The sequence below is a fragment of the Falco naumanni genome, chromosome 11 (assembly GCF_017639655.2).
Source record: "Falco naumanni isolate bFalNau1 chromosome 11, bFalNau1.pat, whole genome shotgun sequence".
Taxonomy (NCBI): Eukaryota; Metazoa; Chordata; class Aves; order Falconiformes; family Falconidae; genus Falco; species Falco naumanni.
In genome coordinates, this window is record NC_054064.1 from 13888788 (window position 1) to 13908664 (window position 19877).

The 19877-nt window shown below is 45.3% G+C and overlaps 3 protein-coding genes across 14 annotated transcripts in view; 2 read left to right on the forward strand and 1 right to left on the reverse strand.

Moving 5' to 3' along the window:
• The window catches only part of SLC30A7 (solute carrier family 30 member 7), a 37002-nt gene extending 30441 nt beyond the window's left edge, over positions 1-6561 (reverse strand). Inside the window, exons 1-2 of the mRNA XM_040611058.1 lie at positions 6388-6561; positions 6130-6231 (exon numbers count right to left, since the gene is read on the reverse strand). Of these exons, the coding sequence (XP_040466992.1) occupies positions 6130-6231; positions 6388-6467 (182 nt within the window). The 5' untranslated portion in view covers positions 6468-6561. The remainder of the gene's footprint in view (positions 1-6129; positions 6232-6387) is intronic.
• Positions 6562-6672: 111 nt separating this feature from the next.
• On the forward strand, positions 6673-15042 carry EXTL2 (exostosin like glycosyltransferase 2). 9 transcript variants are annotated; one of them, XR_005830201.1, is made up of 6 exons: positions 6673-6764; positions 8691-8757; positions 9965-10392; positions 10947-11047; positions 11786-11856; positions 12449-12486. XR_005830201.1 is itself a non-coding variant. In XM_040611065.1 (6 exons), the coding sequence occupies exons 3-6, from the start codon at positions 9278-9280 to the stop codon at positions 12938-12940; spliced, it is 1053 nt and encodes a 350-aa protein (XP_040466999.1). In that variant the 5' UTR covers positions 6838-7280; positions 8691-8757; positions 9193-9277; the 3' UTR covers positions 12941-15042. The 9 variants fall into 9 exon arrangements, 8 of the variants coding, with proteins under 8 accessions (XP_040466997.1, XP_040466999.1, XP_040466998.1 ...); XM_040611065.1 differs by lacking the exons at positions 6673-6764; positions 10947-11047 and adding exons at positions 6838-7280; positions 9193-9339 and having other exon boundaries at positions 12449-15042; XM_040611064.1 differs by lacking the exons at positions 6673-6764; positions 10947-11047 and adding exons at positions 6838-7197; positions 9193-9339 and having other exon boundaries at positions 12449-15042.
• A 104-nt stretch (positions 15043-15146) lies between these two features.
• Positions 15147-19877, forward strand: part of CDC14A (cell division cycle 14A) — a 68134-nt gene continuing 63403 nt past the window's right edge. For 3 of the 4 annotated variants that reach the window (XM_040611046.1, XM_040611050.1, XM_040611048.1), the window contains exons 1-2: positions 18188-18642; positions 19123-19213. In XM_040611046.1, coding sequence (XP_040466980.1) covers positions 18537-18642; positions 19123-19213 — 197 coding nt within the window. In that variant the 5' untranslated portion in view covers positions 18188-18536. Of the gene's footprint in view, positions 17865-18187; positions 18643-19122; positions 19214-19877 lie in introns of those variants that run through there. The other variant, XM_040611049.1, reaches the window with a different exon arrangement.

Consider the following 19877-nt stretch of genomic DNA (forward strand, 5'->3'; position numbering starts at 1 on the left):
AAAACCCAGGCAACTACTTGTAGTAACAAACTCTAGAGAACAGCCACATTTTCACACTGAAGTTAAATACAAAGTTGCCCTTACACAGAAGAAAAATTGTAAACAGAGAGCATCTGGTTTAGTAAAGGAGAATGAAGCATGGCCATCACAGGAACAAGATGAAGCTGCAGAACAAGAGGTAACCTCTCGATCACTATCCCTGAAAGAACTGTGGGATGAGCAACAAGATTATGCCCATCAGTCAGATGAACACGTCACCTAGCTGCTTTGATGCTGGGATAGTTGGGCTAAAAGTGAGAATTAGAGGGTAGGGAAGCCAAGCAACTGGGATTACTTTCTAAAGAAGGGGGCATTAACAAGGCAATTGGAAAAGGAACTCAAGTCCTCAGCTCTGAAGGCAACTCCTGTCAAGTGTTAAAGAAAGGTACCCCCTTCAAGTAGGATATAAAATGTTGCCCAGGCAAGTGGACTGCAAAAGAGAAAGGTATCCAGTACTTGAGGGAATTAGCCATGAAAGAGATGATTTTTTTACGACCAGGACAATCCACAGTCACCCACAGATATCAACAAAGTCCTAGGCACACAAGCCATGCTGTGGAAATTTGTACAGAGCACACCATCGTCATATGCCAACCCATCGGCAATAATGGCTGGAGAGATGACCCACCACCAACAGTGGATGAAGTGGTTTACCATCTCCAGGACTGTGAAGATAGCATCTCTACCTCCATCGTCTCAGCTGTGGAGAGACTGGTCCAGTGACTTGATGAGGACATATCCTATTCCCCACCTGTATGGACCTGTATATCAACTATAAACTGTAGGCACCCTTCTGTTTGGGAGGGAGAATATAGGAAAGACACACCATAGGGTACCCTGTGCAGGACAGATTAGTATTTTCTGGAGTGACAGGTGGATCTTGACAGCTAACTGTATTGGAGGCTGAAATAAGCTTGACTGGGAATGAGTGGCAAAAACATCCATTGTGACTGGCCCAGAGGCTCCACGTATCGTTGGCACAGCCTGCCTCAGGAGAGGATATTTCAAGGATCCAAAAGGGTATTGGTGGGCTTTTGGTATAGCTGCCTTGGAAACAGAAGAAATGAAGCAGCTGTCTACTTTGCCTGGCCTTTCAGAAGACCCTTCTGTAGTGGGGTCACTGAATGTCAAAGAGCAACAGGCACCGATTGCTACTACAGTGGTGCACCAGTGGCAATACCACACCAACCAAGAGTCCCTGATTCCCATCCACAAGTTGATTTGCCAACTAGAGAGCCAAGGAGTGATCAGCAGGACCTGTTCACCCTTTAATAGCCCCCTATGGCCAGTGTGAAAGTCTAATGGAAAGTGAAGACTAACAGTGGACTATTGTGGCCTGAATGAAGTCACGCCGCCATTGAGTGCTGCCGTACCAGACATGCTAGAACTTCAATATGAACCAAAATCAAAGGCAGCCAATTGATATGCCACCACTGATACCGCAAAATGCATTTTTTTCGATCCCTTTGGCTGCAGAGTGCAGGCCACAGTTTGCTTTCACTTGGACAGGCATTCAATACACCTGGAATTGACTGCTCCAGGGGTGGAAACACAGCCCTACCACTGGCCGTGGACTGATCCAGGCTGCACTGGAGCAGGGTGAAGCTCCAGAACATCAGCAATACATTGATGACATCATCATATGAGGCTATTGCAGCAGAAGTTTTTGAGAAAGGGGAGAAAATAATCCAAATCCTTCTGAAAGCTGGTTTTGCCATAAAACAAAGTAAAGTCAAGGGACCCACGCAGGAGATCCAGTTTTGGGAATAAAATGGCAAGACAGACGTCATGAGATCCAAATGTATGTGACCAACAAGATAACAGCTATGTCTCCACCAACTAATAAGAAACAAACTCAGGCTTTCTTAGGGGTTGTGGGTTTTTAGAGAATATATATTCCAAACTACATTACGATCGTAAGCCCTCTTTATCACCAGACTCAAAAGAAGAATGACTTTAAATGGGGCCCTGAGCAATGACAGCCCTTTGAACAAATTAAACAGGAGCTAGTTCAAGCGGTAGTAGGCCTCTGGCCAGTTCAGACTGGGCAAAATGTAAAGAATGAGCTTTACACCACAGCCAGGGAGAATGGCCCTACCTGGAGCCTCTGGGAGAGAGCACCAGCAGAGACTCCAGGTTGACCCTTGGGCTTTTGGAGTTGGGGATATAGAGGATCAGAGGCCCGCTACACACCAACTGAAAAAGAGATATTGGCAGCTTACGAAGGGGTTCGAGCTGCTTTGGAAGTGATTGGTACTGAAGCGCAGCTCCTTCTGGTGCCCCAGTTGCCAGTGCTGGGCTGGATGTTTAAAGGGAGGGTTTCCTCTACGCATCACGCAACCGATGCTACATGGAGTAAGCGGGTCGTGCTGATTACACAGCAAGCTTGAACAGGAAATCCCAGTCATCCAGGAATCTTGGAAGTGATTATCGCCTGGCCAGAAGGTAAAGAATTTGGAATGTTCCCAGAGAAAGAGGTGACACGTGCTGAAGAAGCCCCACTGTATAATGAACTACTGAAACATGAGAAGCAATGTGCCTCATTTAATGATGGGTCCTGCCATACTGTACATGGAGGTAGAAGGCAGCTGTATGGAGTCCTCTACAACAAGTCACAGAAACTGCTGAAGGAAAAGGTGAATCAAGTCAGTTTGCAGAGGTGCGAGCTATCCACCTGGCTTTAGACATTGCTGCACAAGAAAGATGGCCGATACTTTACCTCTATACTGACTTATAGAAGGTGGCAAATGCTTTGTGGGGGTGGCTGCAGCAACAGAAGCAGAGTAATCGACAGCGCAGAGGTAAATCCATCTGGACTGCTACATTATGGCAAGATATCGCTGCCCAGGTAGAGGACCTGGCTGTAAAAGTGCATCATGTAGAATGCTCACACACCCAAGAGTCGAGCCACTGAAGAACATCTAAACAACCAGCAGGTAGATCAAGCAGCCAAGATTGAAGTGGCTCAAGTAGATTTGGATTGGCAACATAAAGGTGAATTATTTATAGCTCAGTGGGCCCATGACACTTTAGGCCATCAAGGAAGAGATGCAACATATAGACAGGCCCAGGATCAAGGGGTGGACTTAATTGTGGACACTACTGCACAGGTGATTCACGAATGTGAAACATGCACTGCAACTAAGCAAACCAAGCAGTCAAAGCCTCTTTGGTACAGAGGATGATGGCTAAAGGGGAAGCTTGGCAGATTACACTCTCATGCATCAGCCAAGGCAAGCGCCACATGTTTACAATGGATGGAAACAGGAAACATATCCTGTGCCCCATGTCACTGCCCAAAATGCTATCCTGGGCCTTGAAAGACAAGTCTTATCGCAACATGGCACCCCAGAAAGAACTGAATCAGACAATGGAACTAATTTCTAAAACAACCTCATAGACACTTGGGGCAAAGAGCATGGCATTAAGTGGGTATATCATATCCCCCTACCATGCACCAGCTTCTGAGAAAACTGAACAATGTAATGGGACTATTAAAAGACTATACTGAAAGCAATGGGCAGCAGAACTTTCACACATTGGGATATACATTTAGCAAAGGCCACCTGGTTAGTCAACACCAGAGGATCTGCCAGCCTAGCCCTGCCCAGTCAAAGCTTTTACATACTGTAGAAGGGGATAAAGTTCTGGTAATGCACCTTAAAAATAGGCTTGGTAAAACAGTCTGGGTCATTTCTGCCTCAGACAAAGGCAAACCCATTCATGGGACTACTTTTGCTCAAAGATCTGGAAGCACTTGGTGGGTAACGTGAGAGGATGGGGAATTTCCATGTATGCCTCAGGGGGATTTGATTTTGGGTGAAAAAAGCCAATGAATTGAATTGTGTGATGTTAATTGTTACCTAATATTGTATAATATCACTTCTGTATGCCTATTAATACACTGGGCACCTTGTGGTGCCCGTCTCTACCACTTTGGATTTGAAGATCCAAACCTGACTTCTTTCCGATTGCCACACCATGAATGACTTTGGTGAACCCAGATCAGCACAGCCATAACAGAAGCAGAACTGGCTTCAAGATGCAACAACCCAGTACCTAATACCATCTTCCCTGCCTTGAAAGACTGTTATAAAAGGTGGAGCCCAATGCCATGGAGTAAATGAACTCAACAGACTTTAGAGAGATGGTCCACAGACTAAGGGAATTATATCTGTGTGTTTATGTTAAAAGACAGGAAAGATGGCAATGTATTGGAAAACGTAGTGAGACTGAAATAGTATGGAATAAAGGCTGGATACTGTCCTAGTTTTGGCTGGGACAGAGTTAATTTTCTTCTTAGTAGCTGGTGCAGTGCTGTGTTTGGACTTGGTGTGAGAACAATGTTGATAACACACTGATATTCTTAGTTGTCACTGGGTAGTGTTTATACTAAGTCAAGGACTCTCTAGTTTCTCAGGCCCTGCCAGCGAGAAGGCTGGAGTGGCATAAGAAATGAGGAGGGGACACAGCCAAGACAGCTGTCCTGAACTACCTGAAGGGTATCTCATGCCTTGTAATGTCACACTCCGTATATAAACTGAGGGGTGTGGGTGGCTGGGGGCCGCTGATCACTGCCTGGGGACTGGCTGGGCATGGGGTCAGCAGGTGGTGAGGAACTGTATTGCGCATCACTTGTTTTCTTTTCTCCCTCTCCCCTTCCCCCTCCTTTCCATTATAACTGTTATTATTATTGGTTTATTTATTTCAATTATTAAATCATTCTTATCTCGACCCTTGAATTTTACATTCCTTTGCAATTCTCCTCCCCATTCCTCTGGGTAGGGGGGGAGTGAGTGAGCAGCTGCATGGTACTTAGTTACCAGCTGGAGTTAAACCATGACATCACACTAGCCAAAAAAAAAAAAACCCAAAAAAGCTTATAAAGAATAACATCAGAAGAAACTCAAATGAACATAAAGCTCTTTAAACCTGAACTATTGAGAAAAATATTTGTATCTTCTGCACTATTAAAAAAATATCCATACTGGAACAGACAGACTACACATAAAATAACCCTCACAGAATTGCGAAGTAAATCAACAAAGTCAAAACCAAGCACATCCAAGATGGTCTGCACATTGCCAAGACAGTCTGTGCCCGAGATAGATAGATGTGTGTTCTCACTGGTGCTACAGTAGCAATTACTGTAATCAAGGTTAAGGATTTCATAGTACAGTTTGAGACACTCAGAAAAACTTGACAAATATTAGGACGCAACTGTTTCCAAATCTGCACTGCTGTGTTCACTCAAGATACTTGATTAAGAGTCCCAGTAATCCATGCTACAGTGTTTGATAAGGACTACTTTAAGTTCCATGTGGAAGCACACACTGTGGGGCCTAAGTGACATTTCCATGCCAGTCCCCTTTGGATTTCACTATTGACAGAGAGACTGAAGTGCCACCATAAACCAACATAAAAATACCAAGAATGAAGCACGATGGAGACAGTACCACTACTGTCTGTTCTCTACCTGTACACCATACATCAGCACCGAAGCTGCTTTGCATTTCTACTTACATGTTACTACAGATTTTTCAGTAGAAATTTAGTCAAGTTCCTCCTGCTGTTATCAGCTCTGTGAATGTATGTGCTATATGAAGTGCCACTTAGCTACAGCAGGATGCGTTAATTCCTGTGTCTCAGGCAGAGACGTTTGGTGCAGTGCTAGTTTTTGCCACCCAGCTACCAATTTCCAAATGAAGCCACATTCCCCGACAACGGATCTCCGTGGCGAGCGGCAGGCACTAAAGGGCTACCACCGCCGGGCCCCGTACCTGGCGCCGAGGCCGGGGTCCCTCCTCAGCGAGGAGCCCAGCAGCGCGGCCGCCCGCACACCGGCTCCAAACGGCGGGAGCTGGCTGAGGGGCGGCGGGGCCGGTGGCTGCCCCCGACAACGCTCCCGGCCAGGGGGAGCCCCCCAGCAGCCCCCAGCGCCCTGCGGGCCGGCCGCTCCGGATGGCGGCCCAGGCCCGGCCCCGCCGCACGGCCCCGCCGAGAGGGAGACGTGGCACTGGCCGCGGCGGAGGCGCCGCTTCCTGCGCGCCGGGCGTCGCTCCCGCCCCGCCGGCCGCCCCGCGCCGGTACCTGTTACTCCAGATGCCGTAGAGCAGCTCCACAAAGGCGAACGACAGGTTGAGGCAGAGGAAGAAGAAGAGGTTGCGGGAGGTCTTGTCCGCCAGGATGGACCTGCGCACGGAGCACACAGCGGGTCACCCGCCGCCGGCACAGCGGGGGCAGCGGCGAAGGGCAGACCGCTCCCCGGGCGGCCCCGGGCTCGGCCTACCCCAGCCCCTCCGCGGACCCCGGCCGCGGACCCCGCGGTGCCCGTCCCGTCCCGCTCACCTGAACCAGCCCGACACCTTCCTGAGCAGGTTGAACTTGGGCGGCTTGTACTCGTCGTCCTTGATGGAGAGGGGCAACATCTTGCCGGGGCCGCGGCGTGCCCGGCCGGCGGGGCAGGCAGTCGGGGCGGCGCGGGGCGGGAAGGCTCCCCCCGCCGCCGGCCCACGCGCCAGTCACACTTCCGGCCTCCCTCCGCGCGCCTGCGCGCCGCGGCGGCACGAGCAGGCGGCGGGGGGCGCGCAGCGGGAGGGGCCGGGGCTGCCGGGGCGCGCGGGGGACAGCGCGCGCTGCCGGCGAAAACGCCGAGCCCAGCCCCAGCACGCGAATCCCCCGCCGTCCCGTGCCGGCGCTCGCCCGCCGTCCGCCCACGATGCCCGGTACTCCGGCAGCGGCTGCCGCGGCAGCCCCGGGCACGGAGCTGGGGCGGCGGCCCGGCCCCCCCGCGGTCGGCCCCAGGCTGCGGCGTAACGCCGCGCTGCGGGCAGCTGTGCGAGCCGGGCGGGCGGGTGGGGGCGAGCTCCCTGCCCGCGGCGGGGCCCCGAACTACAAACCGGGGCCTGCCGGGAGGAAGCGGAGGGCCGCCCCACAGGAAGCGGGGTACGGCGGCGCCGCCGTAGCGTTGCGGTGGTGTCGCCCGCGCCGCCCCTGAGTCACCGGAGCGGCCTGCGCGGGCGGGCCGAGCCGCGGGGTGCCGGGCCGGCACCTCCCCTGCCCTGCCCTGCCTTGCACTGCCGTGCCGTGCCGCCGGCAGCGCTCACCGCTGGGGAAGCAAGCGGCAGCACCGGCGCCCGCCTGGACGTGAGCGGAACCGTGCGTGAGGGGGCGGCCGGGCCGTGCGGTTGCGGGGGCGGCGCGTTTTGCCCGCCGGGGCGAGCCGCCCGCTTGTGCTGCCGGTAACTGTCTGTAATGCCGTTGCGGGGGGCTGCCCACGGAGAGAGCGGGTCCTGTTCAAGTGTTTTCTCGGAGTGAGGGTTAAGAAACCCGGTTTTGACGCAGGGGTCTTATTTCTGTTAGTTCCGTTTTGAGGAGGTGTTCTCTACAGGGGATACAGTAAATTTTTGAAGAGGCCCGCTCTGCGTTGCAGTCTCAACTTAATTTGCAAAACCGATCATTGCTTTCTTACTGGAAAGTGCCACGATGCAAATTGTAAAGACTTTATATAGACAGTTATTTTAATTAGAGAATATCTAATAATACCATCCTTGTGCATCATTACAGCCTACCATATGCAACTGAGTAAACACAAGAATGCATGGCAAGCCGGGAAGTGTCATTACCACACAGAACATTTCTATTTCCATCCTAAGTAGGCTTTTAAATTTTAGCCAATTAATCGTTACAATAGTATTGGTAAGTATTGTTGTGACCAGGTTGCAATTGAGGAAAGAGAATCTAAGGTTCAACTTTTTAAAAGCTCATATGACCAAGATACGGTGGACCTCAGAAATGCTGAGTAGCCACTGCTAATTATTTTTAGAAGTTAGGCACGATTGCTTACACCTATAAAATGAAGCAACCAAAACAAGCCATTAGCTTTTGGAAATAGTTTTGCTGACCTCTCTAGCCTCACAAAATAAGGCAGTGGTAAAATTGGGATGCAGGTTTGGGAAGACTGTATGTGTGGCCATATTCAGGTTGGCATACACACAAAATGGCAAGTCTGTACTTTTAAGAACCAAGTTTTTATAACCTAAACAAACCACTCTTAGGAACTTTCAATTATTCAACGAGATCAACAAATTCTTGTTCTCTAAGCTTTCATAGTACCATTCCTAAATGAAAAATAAAAACTCCCTTTCCTTGTTCAACTAGTTTTAAAAGAACAAAAATCCTTCCAGCAACCTAGAGTCCGTAACAGACACAGGTTAAGCTGCTGTCCTTCATCTTGTGCAGGACATCTTGTGCTTACGCTCATATTTGCTTTCCCTTCTGCTAAACCAGATGGGAGAACAAAATTCTGTGTCTTAAACTTCTAACACAACTGGTGAGCTTAGTGGAAGGAGAGCATGAAGGGGATGAGCCAGAAAAGGAAATTATTTTATTGGGACTACTTGCCTGACTGTGGTAACCAAATGTGTATTTTATTGGTGCCTGGTGAACAAAGGAACAGACTATGAGGTTCTGGAGACCTACTTGTATCTCTGTAGTTGACCCTAAGGATGGATCACGTAGACATGCATTGGCACAAAAGCAACAATTTTACAAGCAGAAAAATGTGCCATGCTTTTCTTGTAAAAGAATGCTGCGTAGCATGTGGGGTAACTGTTCATCTTCAGTCACAGAGTTGCTTTAATTTCCAACAGATTCAAAGTTTACACACAACTTTGTAAAAACAAGGAGGGAAGAACAATCTCGCTTGGCAACAATGAGGTAAGTGGAGAGTTTTTTTAAACTAAAATAATTTATGTTCATGTTTTCGAGCATGGTATTGTGCACATTGGAAAAAAAATGATCAAAACTTCTGTGAAAAAATACACTGATACTCTCTCAAAAATTGTAATTGATGGGGCTGTCCTGGATAATTTATTTTGATCAGAATTTCCTGCTGAGGCCTAGAAATTACTGATGGAGTAATGCTGAGTAATATGGATAGATTCAATTCATACCAATCTTGCCACTAAAGGAGGAAGAACAGATGCAGATGACGCATTTGAGGGGCAAACTATGGAATGCAGTGGCTGCTGGATCCTGCTGAGTTGACAATGTGTGTCTGGAGAACTGGGACTGCTGTCTAAGAGGCATGAATATTGGGGCTTCCTTTGTAGGAGCTGCTTTTTAAGAGCTGCTGTTCTGTTCCAAAACCAGGAGGATCCAGAAAGCCCTGCCTTACACTGAGGCTGCACCCCCAGTTAGCTGATACATTGCACCTAGCATCTGACATCTCCAGTCCATGCTGAGGTCAAGGTTTAGCAGACCAGCTGCTGTTGTTGCATTCCTGCATTACTCCATTTGGTATGTTTCGTTTGCTCTACCTGTTAGCCTCAGTTGGTATGAACAGAATCGTATTTTCTGCATTAATAAGTATTATTGAGCAGAAATACAAACTGTTGACAAAATGTCCAGCAAATCAGTGATAAAGATTGTTCCTTCTGTGCACAGGAATGGGAAAAGAAAGAGCATTTTACTTCCTTCTTTCTGCCAGGCCTCTTGAGGAGGCACCTTCTCTCCCTTTTGATCCCCAGCTAAGACAGAGTTGCTGCAATGCTGAAAACACTGAATCTCTGTGCAAACTTATTTTCTAATTTCAGCTGAATGGGTTTGGTGAGGTATGTAAATGTTCAATCAGAAATGCAGTACTGAGAAAATAAGAGATGATGAACAATCTGAAGAATTACCCTAGGTTCATTTTCACAAAACAGTGAAATTCAAAATTAACAAAAAAACGTGAAAAGCAAGTAAACAGAAACGGAGTACCAGAAGTACCTGTCTTGTTAGCTGAAAGTAATTGGCTCATGTTCTAAAATCCTCATTTATTTACTTAAAACAAAAGCCTACTTAATATTGCGGGAGTTTTTTTCAAGGGAGATAACTGTACATGGGATTAATGAGTTTTCCTTTCCTGTTACTTGTTTTAAAGGTATTTTCAGTTCTGTAAGCTTCCAGGAAGAGTTATGGGAGTCCGCCTACTACGCTTCACTTCTGTGGTGATCATTGTCTTGCTTCTTGTGGCAGGTGCTTTAACAGCTTTGCTTCCCAACATCAAAGATGACAAAATGCCCAATTTGAGAAGGGAACCAAAAACCCAGAGTCAGTCTGCCTTGGATTCATTTACTCTTATTATGCAAACATATAATAGAACTGACTTACTGCTAAAGCTTTTAAATCATTATCAAGCCATCCCCCACCTACATAAAGTAATTGTTGTGTGGAACAACATTGGTGAGAAGATACCAGAGGAAATGTGGAATTCCCTGGGGCCTCATCCTGTCCCTGTTGTCTTTAAAGTTCAAACTGTCAATCGCATGAGGAACAGACTCCAGAATTTCCCTGAGCTGGAAACAAAAGGTAATCAGCAGTTCATATCACTACTACCAATACTATTTTCACACTTAAAATCTGAATGCTAAAAGAGAGATGGTTTGAGCTATACTATGTAATAAATCCATGGATCTGTTGGGCCACTTAATAGAATGTGGGTATTGGAGAAGAGACTTATGTTACGATCTCAGATGCACACCAGCGCTGCCACCAGCGGGCTGTCAAGGAAAAGTAAGGAAAAAGAGAGGGAGGTCAAATGCATTTTGTGGGCTGTTGCAACTGTGTTCTCCATTTCCTTTGTCAGGCAAACGTAGGTAGCTCAGCCCCTCTTCCCTTTACAGTATAAACTGAAATTCATAGTGCATGTATCTGCTGAGTCTCTGTGTTAATCTGGATTTAAGTCATCTGGTAAGATTTGATTTAATCCATTCTTTTTTAAAACTAAGTTCTTAAGCGTGTTCTACTCTTCAGAGAAACTTCCCTCCCTAGCTGTCTGGCTTTCTATCACAAATTATGCATCCTTTTAATTTAAGAGTATTTTCCCCAGTCTTTTGGCTATTCATCTAAATATTCTTCCTAAGGTCTTTCCAGGAGAAGCACAACAATAAATCCTGTTTGTTTCAAGTGGAAAAAAACCCCATATGTTGCATTACAGACCTGACCTTACTCATGATTAGTAAAGGTAATTCTACTTACTGCCCCCTTCCTAACATGCCTTGCTACTCAAAACCCATGACTTCCAGGAAGACACTGGAAACATCAACTTCGCAGGTGTTTTATTTACTGTAATAGGATTTATGCTGACTGTAAACTTAAAAAGCTTTAATGCATTTGGAGTTCTGATCTAAGAACATCTTTCCTTTTCCACTTGCCGATAAGTCTTTTGCCTGAAATTTAAGGCAAAGATTCTTGCTTCTGTAGTTATATCATACTGAATGTTGCCTGTGCAATTTATTAAGCTTGCTTACTTAGAACTTGCAAGTAGTTAGGAGGTGGATAACATTTTATACTAAGAATCCCTTATAAATCTCATACGCTAAAGAATAGTATCTAACTCTTCTAGTTATATTTTTACACAAGATTAGTAGAATGTTAAGTTGCTTTGCCAAACACTCCCAAGTTTTCCAACACATATCTCTTCAGCTGTGCTACAGATGATCAAAGGTTGCTGAGTTTTGTTACAGCCTGGCAAATAATCTAAAATTTAGATTTGCTGTCAGTTAGCACAAAGCTTTGAAATCTAAGTATGTTTTCTCCATCTACTTTCAAGGAGTTACAATTCAGTTCTACAACCCAGTTTAATGGTTATAGAAGTTTCACAGCTAATTTGTCAAATATGGTGCTGCATAATGTGCTCATGTATTTAATCTTTTGATAAGTTAAAAGTTTCTTTGTTTTTGTTTTTTTTTCTTCCTTTCAGCTGTTTTAATGATGGATGATGATACGCTGGTCAGTGCTCATGACCTTGCTTTTGCCTTTTCTGTTTGGCAGGTAATGTTTTGCACCTTGGCAGGCAGTATTTGTGAGTTACAATTGAGAATAATGGTTTTAATTAGAGCAATACTGTATCATAATGTTTTACCATTGATTTTTCTAGCTATAAGGTTAGATTTTACAAGGATTGAAACATTGAGTAGTAGAAATTGCAAAAACATTCTTCAATGGTAGCTATACCTGTAATCTATAACTTTCAAATCTTTGAACACTGAAGTTGCTGACTGCTGAATTTATTTAAAACAATAGTAGGTTGCACAAAAAAAGTGGGTGGGTTTTTTCTCCCCGAGAGAAATTATCTGTAAAGTTATTTTGCATGCCAAATATACAGGTGCAAATTGTGGATAGATGTTTCTTGGCACTACGTGATGTGGAATGAGGCATATTGTGTCAGTTTCGTAAACTGTATTTAATTGCAACATTTAGGCAGATCATAGGACCATATGCTAATAATTTCATTCTTCCCTGGCAATAATCTTGTACTCCTCTTATTTTAAAAAAAAGTAAATATCTCTTATGAAAATACTTAATACACATTTCAGAGTGTCGGCTTCATTTTGATTTTTTAATTTTTTTTTTTTTCTTTCAGCAATTTCCAGAGCATATAGTGGGATTTGTTCCTAGAAAGCACATTTCTACTCCTTCGGGTGTATACAGCTATGGCAGCTTCGAATTGCAGAACCCTGGATTCGGAAATGGAGATCAGTATTCTATGGTTCTTATTGGTGCAGCATTTTTCCATAGTGGATATTTAGAAGATTTTCAAAGACAGCCAGAAGCTGTTTATGCCTTAATAGATGAAACTCAAAATTGTGATGATATTGCCATGAATTTTCTGGTAGCCAAGCATACTGGAAAGCCTTCGGGAGTGTTTGTGAAGCCTGTTGATGTAAGAAATTTAGAAAAAGACACTAACAGTGGCTATTCTGGAATGTGGCACCGAGCAGAGCATTTGTTACAGAGATCTTACTGTGTAAATAAACTGGTTAATATTTATGATGGCATGCCTTTAAAATATTCTAATATCATGATTTCTCAGTTTGGTTTTCCTAATTATGCCAATCACAAAAATAAAATGTAAGCCAACGAATTTAAGGGGTTAGATGTTTAATAATACTCGGTGAACTGTACTGAGTTGAAGGAGAGAAGGTGTAATTACTGCATCTTGGTCTTATTTGTAGCCTCTGAATTTTTTCTGTATGGCTTTTTATGTATTTTTTTCCCCCTTTCTTACTAATTCTCTGAGGTAAGTTTTGAGAAAACTTAAACGATATATACTGACGTTTAGCTGTGATAAAATAATCCTCTTTCCTTAAAACCTGAAAAGCTATTACAGTTAATTAGGCCAGTTTTTCAGAAACATGGCAGCAGAAGTGCCCTCCTACCCTTCAGTGCTTATGTTTTGATTTTTTTTTTAAATCTGTGTGTCTAGTCAAATGAGGTCTAGTTGATAGTTATGTTGAGATGCTTCCTTGCCTTCTCCCTCCTCTCACCTCCTCCTACCAAGTTCCTGGTGAAACTGGAGAAGGGCTACAGTAAACTGTTGGCCAGGCTTCTCGACTCCTGTACAAAACCCCTTTGAAGTTTGTATATAAGCTATTCTGTATTCTGAGATGTTCCTGAAGCTGCTATGAAAGCAAGCCAGAAAAGAGTAGCTCACCTTCATCTCACATAGTCCTAAAACCATTGCCTACAGTATCTGCTACTGCTGAGATGGTGGAAAGTGATCTCTGCTGTGGCTTTTTTTTCTGTTAATTTGCCTAGAGTTGCTGAAATGCTGCAAGCAGCTGAAAGGTAAAAGCTAGCAGTTGGAAATGTAAGAAATACGAGCACATGAAATATGAAACTTACCTAAGCAGCCAGAAGAAATGGATGGGATATTACTAACGCTTTCTTGAGTACTTGATTTTATTTTGATACTTTGCATTGTTAAATTGTAACATAAATTGTAAAATGTAAAAATACATTGTTAAAAAATGTGCCCAAGAAAATCCTCACTTTTAAAAAAAGTTTTATTTACAATTCCTAATAAGAGCAAGTTGTTTTACATGTATTACAGAGCGTACCTTTTATAATATTACAGGTCTACTCTTTTTTTAACTGCTCTTTCAAATGAGTATTTACTTTGTTGTTTCTTTCATCTCGATTTTTGGTGGCTATGACAATTAAAATGTGCGATGAATGAGTAAAAAAAAAAAGTGTATTTGACAAGACTGGACTATTACCAGTCTTCAAATTCCCTGGCTTCATCCATAGCAAGAAATAGAGCTATTATTAACAGCTTTTGTTAGATTTTGGGGTGCTATAGTTCTGGAAACATTGTGTTAACATAGACAGGACCAATCTTTTCCAGTGCAGTTACAGAACTTTTGTGGTATGGAGGAAAGAAGAAAAGACAGTGATTTTCCTGGATCACAGAGAGGAATCAAATGTGGTATCCAACGTAGATATAGTTTCACCTGCATCAGCTTTTAATTGATTCTTACTATCAGTTCATAGTTATCTATGGACAATCAATAACAGCTAATACCTAGTACACAAATAGCATCTGCACAGATGGTGTATAATTTTGTAATTTTTTGTAATAAGTTAGCTGAACAAAAAGTGGTTTACAAATGTGACAAGTTTTTACAGCAGGGCTGATTCTGGGTGTCTTTGTGTTTCTTTGGGGGAACAGAAGATTCTGTTGCCTTGTTCTATCAGTGTTAAAGGTTTTAGTTTCTGCTCAGTGAAGTCTTCCTGGTACTTTTGTGAGATTTAAAGGGCAAAATCTTAACATGGCAATGTAAAGTCTGCTTAGTTTTGTTGTTATAGCGAAAAGTAGATTTTAATTATTGTGCTGTAGTGGTAAGCAATATACAAACAGGTCTATGATCTTTCCAGAAATGCAACTTTCTTAGTGGTAGTTTACTGCATTTCATTTACTTACTGGTCTGTAATTTCTGTTCTGTGCAGTATCAACAAGAATTGTGAAGACTTCAGATGTTGTGTACCTTACTTCTAAAATGTGAAATGAATTGTCAACTCAGCCAAATCGTAGTATTGGGTTCTTTGTTGGGGGAAGGGGTTGGTTTGGGTTTTGTTCTTCTGTATCAGTGAAAAAAATAATAGAACAAACTTTTCTTATACTGGTGAATCGAATTTGTAACATTGTCAAAATATATAAAACATATTTGTGATGTATGTATTTTCAGATTATTAACCAAGTTTTTCAGTGTTAGATGTCTAAAGTAAGCTTACAGTTTGCATACACATGAACAGCAGCAAGATTTCACTTTTTTAAAAAAAAGTACTCGTTGGCACATACAGTCACTTATTTTAGGTAAGACCCACTCATGAGGTAAAAAAGCCATCAAAAACACAACCTTAAGCTTAGATACAAAAAATATGCAAATATAAGGCTTCAGCTCTAGCCATAATTCATTGTGCTTAGGAACAAAAAGGGTTTTATTTTTTAAAGGCTGGCAACTTTTTATCCCTTGATGGTTATATAAGTGCATAAGATTCTTGGATGAAATATATTACTGAGCATGTATATTTTAACAAATATATGCAATGATTTCTTCTAAGAGATTATGTAGATGTCATTTGGAAATATTTTGGATTCTAAACAGATTCATCACCACCTCTGAATATTCTGTATAAATTAATATTTATGCAAGACAGGATTTTTAAAATCGTATCTAAAAAGATATGTTTTTTAAAAATTCTTGTTGAAAAAATCAGGATATAGTCGTAAAATGATGCAACAGGACTACAAGAAAATTGCTTCTTTACCTAGTTAAAAAAATGCCACAAGATGTCACTGTAGCCTTGATATTTTGTATCATCACATTTTAAAAATAGTAATTGGAAATATTTATAATTTAAAAAAATTGTATGAGTTGAAAACGTTGTTAAAGCTAGCATTTTACAAGGTGAAATTCATTAGATACTTATACTAAAAGCTGTGAGAATACTGGAACTGAAAACATGGAGGTTATTTTGTACATATTTTTACAGGGAAGAAGAAAAAGATTTTATTTTCTGTGCTTACAATGGCTGTAGCGAATTGCCACAAATAAGAACTTGTATGCAACCAAAACAATACTTGTCATTTTGGAAAAGGTTTACAAGTGGTCACAAACAACATTTGTCAGTGGATCTTCAGTTTCTAGTCGTGTTTGCCTCCTAGATTCACCAGCCTTGCTAGATGGATTAACAAGTAATAGGCTTTAACACAAACTATGTATCTAGGTGTTCTAGATACTGGATAGCTAGTCTGTTACACTGCTCCATCTTTACTTTTACCCAATATAGTTTTGTTAAAGCTAATTTGAGTATGTTCATACAAACTCCCCTCAAGCAGAATGCAGCCCAATCTCAGAAACGTGTGTTGCATTGAACTGTAGTGAAAGTTAAGAGTAAAAAAAGGCGTCTCAAAAAACTTCGGTTCTGGAGAAAATACATTGATACTTCTTACACAGGATATGCTACCACTTAGACAATTGCTTGTAAATAAAGAATTAAATACTTCATTTAATTAAGGGTTAAATACAAGTGAAAGTCATATAGAACAATACAGGAAAAGATAAACACATTGATTTCCATGAAAAGCAAATACCCTCAAACAGCCTTTATTTAATCTGCTGTTGCAGAAGGCTATGGCCTCAGTTTTACAAGCATCTTGTATGGAATAATACTTACTACCTGAGAATTAGGTTTCTAAGTTCACAGGCCCAGGCCCAAACACTCATATTTAGGAATAGTAGTTCTGAAGCTATGGAGAGAAAAAAAAAGCGCAAAAAAACCACCCCAAAAATGTAAGTACAGAGGTACAGATTATTATAACCAATATAAAAAAAATAAGCAACAACAAAAGTTTCATGAGACAAGTACTTTCTGCAGTATTTCAGCATATTTGTAAGGCTTGAAAGATTATTCAGTGTTTATGACGCTAGATTACAAACTGAAGTCAGAAGTGTTTCACACTCATTTAGCCTGAGCTACAGACACACTATAATTAATTGTATTAACTGGTTGTTACAGTAGATTACTTACAAAGTTGGGAAAACACGGTGATAATAATGCAGACCTCAGGGGTGCATACTGCTTTGTATTACAAGGTCTTTTTAAGGCGTTTCAAAGGCGATTTCTCTTTTGTTTTGGGGAAGAATAACATCCTTAATTTTTCTCCCCAAAGTACCTCTCCTTTGCAACCTTTTTCTCATTCACTTGTAAAAATGAGAAGGACCTGCTCTGTTTGGCACTTACCAATCCTCTCTCAAGGCAAGGGTGGCAGAAGAAAGGCATTTCTAACACTTCCAACGCTTTTTTTTTTTTTTTTGGCAGTAAGTTAATTGCAGACTACAAACTAATTCAGCTTTTGCAAACGAACCACCAGAAAGTCAATCTTGCACTTTTTTAAAGCATCAAGCTGCAAGTAATTTTGTGTAGTTTCACCACAGCCTTAGGAAGCACACATGATGTTCTTAATCGCTGGATGATTTCTCAGGAAGAGCAGGAGCCCACAGCTCGAATCGGTGCGCTGGGAGAGCTCCCTGCGATAGGGGTGCGTGGCGCCCCTTTCCGTTCGCAAGCGGCTTCCCCGACTTGTCGCTCCCCCTCAGCAATCCCTGGCAGATCGACCTCCTCGCCGGAGGGAGGGAAGGAGGGAGGGAAGTCCCGACAGGTGACAGAAACCCCAGCGGGCAGAAAAGGAGGTGAACGCCTGGCGGGGGGCACCGCAGCCGGGGCTCGGCTGAGGAGAGACCCGATAGAGGGGTACGCCCGGCAGCCGCCCTGGCTCCACCAGGCACTGCTCGCTCATTGGCTAGAGCCGTAGGAAGACAGCTTTTGATTGGTGAGTCGGTCTGTCTATCAGGCGAAATAGCGCTGCAGGCGCCGCCGGGCCGGGCCCCGCGCGAATCAAGAGTCCCAGAGCAGCCTGCCGGCGTCATGCAGCGCTCCCCTCTCCCCCGAGGCGGGCTGGCGGCGGCTCGCTCGCCTCACCCTGCGCTGCTGAGGTACCGGCCTCGGCTCAGGTCTGCTTCCCGCCGCCTCGGGCCCTGCGAGCTGGACCTCAGTCTCCCTCTCCGTGGGGCGTTTTGCCACGGGCCGCCCTCGGGCGGGGGAAGCGGAGAAAAAAAAAATGCAGCGGGGCGGGGAGGCGCAGGCCGCGCTCCGGCGGGAGGTGGGCGTGAGAGCAAGGCTGGGGCGGGGGCGGGGCTGTGCCGGGTGCAAAGCGCTGCCTGGCGGCTCCGGGGCGCTGGCGGGCTGCCCGCCCGGCGGGTAGGCGCTCTACGGCGGAGGGCGGGGCTGCCGGAGCGGGGAGGGGGGGCGAGGGACGGGGGGGACACACCGGTGACTCGCACGCCTCGGCCCCGGCCCGGGCGAAACAAAGGCTCGGTAACGTAGTTGCTGGGGCGCCGCTGGTCGCTTGGTAACCGTCCGTGCCTCTTTATCCGAGGGCGTCTCCTGGCTGGGGGCGGGGTGGAGCTGGAGTCCCTGCGGGCGCCCGCCTGCTCGCTCGGCGGCTCGCCGTGTCCCGGAGCTAGTTCCCGTCTCCGCTCCCGTTCCTATGCGGGCTGCGGCAGCGGCGCTCTCAGCTGCGTGGCCCCTGGCGGGCGGCCCCTCCGGGCAACGGGTCGCTGCCCAGCGAGCGCGCCCCGGCCCCGTCGGGGCTGCCCGGGAGCGCCATGAGTTCGGAGCCGCCCCGCGCCTCGCTGCTCCGCGCCCTGTTTAAGATGGAGCCGGCGGCAGCCGCCCCCGAAGTGCTGGTGGGAGCCTCGGAGTTCGTGAAAGGTGAGAACGAGCCGGGGAGCCCTCCCCGGCCGCAGGGGTCCCGCTCGCCGGAGCCGCCCCCAGAAAGGAAACCCGCCGGCCTCTCTCCTCCCCGGCCCCGCGGGCCCGGCTGCGCGCCCGCCTCCGCTTCGGTCCCCTGTGCCCTGCGGCTTTCGCCAGCCGCTTGCCCCTCGGCTGCCGCGGGGCGCGCCTCAGCGGTTCCTTCCTCCTCTCTTTTCCGGCGAGGAGCGGGGCCGGCACCTGTTGCTATGTTTTGCTGCGTTGCGGGTCAGAAACCTCCCCTCGCTCCGCGGAAGCCGCTCCCGAGGGGGGCCGGGGGGGCTGCCGTGGGGCCGGAGGGGCGCCGTGGGTCGCTCTCGCAGGAGAAGGGGGGTCCGCGGCGCCTCTCCCGCAGGCGGGCCGGGGCGGCGGGGTGCCGCGGGGAGGGGGGCGGCCATCTGCCGGCTGCGTCCCACGCTGTTGCCCTCATCTGCCTTTCAGATCGCTTGTACTTCGCTACTTTACGAAATAAACCCAAAAGCACCGTGAATACGCACTACTTCTGTACCGATGAGGAACTGGTCTATGAAAAGTAAGTGGCATGGTCTGTGTTTTGCATGTTCAGACTGATCACCTGAGATTCTTCCCAACGTGCTTTAATACTCTGGGATATTTTTGCCCTGCTTAGCTACTTGTGCAAAGCAGCAGTATAAAGTTAGCCTGAATGTATTATGCCTTATCTGAAAGTAGTTGAACAAGATAACTAGTAAAAAACTAAAACAAAACCCCAACCACAAAAACAGCTACAAGGCCAATTAAATGGCTTAAACTCTAGGGGAAGGGTATCTGAGCTTTGTAAGATTTATTTATGAGGTGGAGAAGATCTCTTAAGACTAATTACATCTTATAAAATGGTGTCTTAAATAGAAGACTCTTGTTTGGTATGAATAGATAAAAGAGTGGTTTTATATGTATTGTGTAGGGAGTGTGAAGTGATCATCTCTTACATAGAACTGTAAAAACTGTAAAAATGCTTTTGAAGAACATCTGTGCCTTTTTAGGAGTCGGCAGAAGATTTTAAGATGGCATGTCCTGTTGGTTTTTGTAGCTTTAGAACAGCAGAAAAAGTATTTTCTGTTGAAGTAAAATCTTTGTGTTTGGAAGACACTAACAGCACTTGGGAAGTCAAAAGTAAAGTTGTTGCGAATACTATCAAAGGACATAAAATACACTAAACAAAGTAAGCATGTGGTTAA